At 39.1% G+C, this 3,971-nt stretch overlaps 1 protein-coding gene across 1 annotated transcript; it reads left to right on the forward strand.

Moving 5' to 3' along the window:
* The first annotated feature begins 1,214 nt into the window (after window positions 1-1,214).
* Window positions 1,215-3,694, forward strand: LOC129244052 (uncharacterized). The gene is made up of 2 exons (XM_054881661.1): window positions 1,215-3,017; window positions 3,647-3,694. The coding sequence occupies exons 1-2, from the start codon at window positions 1,215-1,217 to the stop codon at window positions 3,692-3,694; spliced, it is 1,851 nt and encodes a 616-aa protein (XP_054737636.1).
* Window positions 3,695-3,971: the final 277 nt, after the last annotated feature.

The following is a 3,971-nucleotide window of genomic DNA, read 5'->3' on the forward strand; positions in this document are numbered from 1 at the left end:
CTGTAATATGAGAAAGCTGCTCAGCCCTATTCAAACCTGGTAGCGCGTAGTCTTTGGTGACTACGTAGGTTGAGTTGAGATGACTCCCCATAAGTTTCGGTATGAAATCTGGCTCTGAACACTGGACATAATGAACAAAACTAAATAAAACCACAAAAAACAACACGAAATGATAAGCAATGTAAGCTAACTGAATACCGAAGCTGAAGAAGCCTTTACTCTTGTAGCAGTACCTCTTGCAGCAGGTCAATGCCGTACAAACAGAATGACAATTCATTCGAGTAATGAGCTCGATGACATAGTGGGGACACTAAGATCCCGTCTCGACATCGACGTTACCTAACAGCCACAGCAGAAAGCGACACCAAACTCGGATAAAGGCGCTCCGGCCCGTCTGGCAATGACCCCAAATCCCGGCACGCTATTCGAACTGGTGGAGCGTCTAAGAAAGGCAATCGACGGGCTACTTTCATATGTCAAACCGCGAGAAAATGTCCAAGGCCATATTAGAAGAATGTGGAGTATAATAAAATGCGCACACGCTGACATGACTATGCAATTCAAAGCCGAAAATCGAAGGGTCAGGCTGATATCGACCCCGGTGTGTATAAAAGTAGCATTCCCTAAATATTTATATGGAATGTTTATGTTACTGAAACAAAAACAACAACAAAAAATTAGTGTAAAATTAGTGTAAAATTGAAATCGCCTACATCTTTTTGAAGACTCGATGAACCTAAATATATAATTGAAACTCCGTCTTGAGCTATATTCGAAGTTTGAAGCCTCTAGCGCATCGGCAAGTTGCTACTTAAATCTATTTAAGTGCTCACTAATGGCAATCGAATCACGTCAGCTCTACTCTACATGAACGCTTAATGAAATTTCTAATTTGCCCTTCATAAGACTCATCAATCAGTGACTGCTTCAAGCCATTCATCAACACCCAAATAAATACTCAAGCCAATAAAATTCTTGGTTGATTGAAAATGTTTCCTTCCGTAACATATTTGACGACACTTCAATTACGATCATTTTCCGCATGATAAAATCTTGCACAACGGTAATTTTATATACATAGATTCTGGCATTTTAGGTCATTCACATATTAGCTACTAATGTTCCTGCTTTCGGATTTCGGTAGTAAAATTATATGAACAAGCAAAACAGTCTTAGCAGCCTTCTTAAAGAGTAAAGTACGAGTCTGCGGCAAAATGTTGCTAATAAGCAGTGCAATACTTCTCCTCAACTCTCCACTGTCGGTGGCTCACTTCTCAAGCAACTGGCACCTCGCAAACACTTCGAGCATCAACATCAGCCAAATTATAAACAAAATTCAAGTGGAGCGAGAAATCTACTCATTTCTCATTATCAACGCCCACGACTCAAGTCAGAGTTGTCTTTGTGACGATTCCATTCGAATTCTCAGCGCTTATGGCACTGTTAGGCTACTGCAAGCAAACAGCTCTTGCTCGCACACGCCCAGCCACTCCAATGATAAAATCCTAGTGATTCGTTGTTTACCGAATAGATTTGTGTCGGATTCATTGGAGGCGATGGTCGGTTGTCTCAAAAATAAACGCAATATCCGCATTCTCTTCATCTGGGATACCGAGTACAAGACTGAATGGATAAAAAACCGTGAAGAACTTCAACAACAGCAACAACTACTTTTCGAATACTGCGCCCAAATGCGCTTATTGAACGTGATCAGCATTTACAGAGACTACGTGGACGATGGACACTTCTATACTTTTAGCTACTTTCCTCAGTTCCATGTCCAAAGTAAAACAATGAAGGAGGATTGCTTTCCCGATCGCATCAGAGACATGAAGGGTGTCGCCATACGTTTTATTCCCGAGAGTGTTGAACCATGGATTATTGTGTGGCGTGACCGGTTTGGTAATTTTCAGGTTACTGGGATTGTGGCAAAACTTTTGCGTGAATTCGCTAAACGAAACAATGGTACACTAACCTATTCGGTGATTGATAATTTGACGCCAATACCAAATATGTTAGCGTTATTAGAGAATGATACTGCCGACATAGTGACTGGAATCGGAAGTTCAAGCTTAAAGACAGCTGGTGTTGATACTTCAGCACCTTTGCTGTCAATTGATTGGATTATTATGCTGCCTTTACCTCCCCTAGTACCCGACAGCGAAGTACTTTTATTTCTGCTCAATTCTGTGTTGGGACTATTTCTTCTGTTACTACTCCTCATCTTCTCATTCGTTCTTACATTGGAAGGTTTACTTTGGCGGCGACGTTCTCCAAAAAACAGTTTACGTTTCTTCATTTGGATATTCACCAATGTTGTGCTCCGTAGTATAATTGGTCAGCCCTCGTGCTCGGTCGTTCACCTTAAGGCGAAATTCACAAAACGTTTTATTTACATTTTTCTCTTGCTCAGTGGCATTTTCATGAGCACATTTATTGCAGCTGGTCTTAAATCGTATTTAACCAGCAATCCACATAAGTACTCCCGTCTAACAACGTTCGAGGAGTTCATAAATTCAGAAATAAAAGTTAAAGCAAGTGAAAAACTATATCGCACTCTGGCTTTTTTTATCAATCCGAAATACGTCGGAACCATGGAAAACAAATTCATAATTGAACCATCGCTCGAGCTACTGCAACATCAGCGTTCCTCTTTAGATACACGATTTGGTTATACACTAGGTGACCCATTGTGGAAGGCAATGTCAACACATCAGTCGTATTTACCGCGACCACTCTTCTATGTGAGCGAAAAAATCAATGTGATAAAAAATCTTCTACTGTCAATACCTTTGCAAGAGCACTCCATTTATAAGGAAGCGATCAACAATATGATCCATCAGGCACAAAGTGTAGGACTCACTGAGTTGTGGATCCGTCAGATCTATGATGACTTGCTGATGGCGAAAATAATTAATAGAACTATAGTGAAGCCCGCTGTATATGAACCATTGGACTTGGAACATTTCCACTGGTTGTGGTGGATGTACGGCTTTGGCGTGAGCTTATCCGTTTTGGTATTTTGCGCCGAGGTTTGGTATTACAAAAGGACGCAAAAGAAGGCTGTAGGCGAGCTGAGGAGATTGAAGAGGAGAGTTCGAAACGGGAGGAAATGACTTTAGAGTTAGATGTAACCTTCGTCATTTCAAAGTGGACATTCACTCATAAGGGAAATGTTCAATTGAACAGAAACAATAAATAAAGACAGTATCTCTCATATTTATAAGGACGTTATACCTAATATCAATGCACTGTAATTCAATGTTTGTAAGTAAAATTGCTGTAGAATCTACTATGTATGCAAAATGTAGTAAACAAAATAAAAAAATGCAAATAGAAATGAGTGAAAATAATTTGCTATAAAATATTGGGCTTCCATGTACATCATGGGAGCGAGGTGAGTATATGTATGTATATACGGACCGCATATATGTATATGTATAGATCTGATCTGGCATCATGCAACTATTAGAGCCTCATGAAAGGACGGAAGGCATTCGTTATACTAAAGAAACTTATTTAGACAGGTCCTTGATAGTTCGTTCAATAAATTGGAAAAGTATTCCACTTTGTTTAACGAAGCAGAGGGCGAATAGCAAATAAAAATAATTGAAAAAAATAATTGCCTATATTTCCCTATGTTTAGCTACCATATTTGAAAAAGGAGGTGTTTGATGTAGTAATAAGAAATTAAGCGTTTGGTACATGACACTTTGCGGCACCGAAATATATTTCGGGAGTGATGTTACATTTTTTATAATCGATTTTCATCAAATCGAATTACACAAGAAATTAAATATGACAAACACCTCCAAAACCTTGCCTTATAGTTATTAAAAAAAAAATCGGATTATCGCACCTTTGCGTACTTAAAGCCCTATAACTTAGTTGATTATCAACCGCTTCATCAAAATGTCCAATAAAAAAAATTAATTCTGGGTTGCAGTTTCATAGATCCTTCATAGCTCATT

The sequence above is a fragment of the Anastrepha obliqua genome, chromosome 4 (genome assembly GCF_027943255.1).
Source record: "Anastrepha obliqua isolate idAnaObli1 chromosome 4, idAnaObli1_1.0, whole genome shotgun sequence".
Taxonomy (NCBI): Eukaryota; Metazoa; Arthropoda; class Insecta; order Diptera; family Tephritidae; genus Anastrepha; species Anastrepha obliqua.

Excerpts from the sequence above, each read along its gene's own strand:
- LOC129244052 (XM_054881661.1), top strand. The coding sequence starts at position 1,215 with ATGTTGCTAATAAGCAGTGCAATACTTCTCCTCAACTCTCCACTGTCG. Across the intron at positions 3,018-3,646 it reads GCGTGAGCTTATCCGTTTTG|CTACCATATTTGAAAAAGGA; the intron begins GTATTTTGCGCC and ends CCCTATGTTTAG.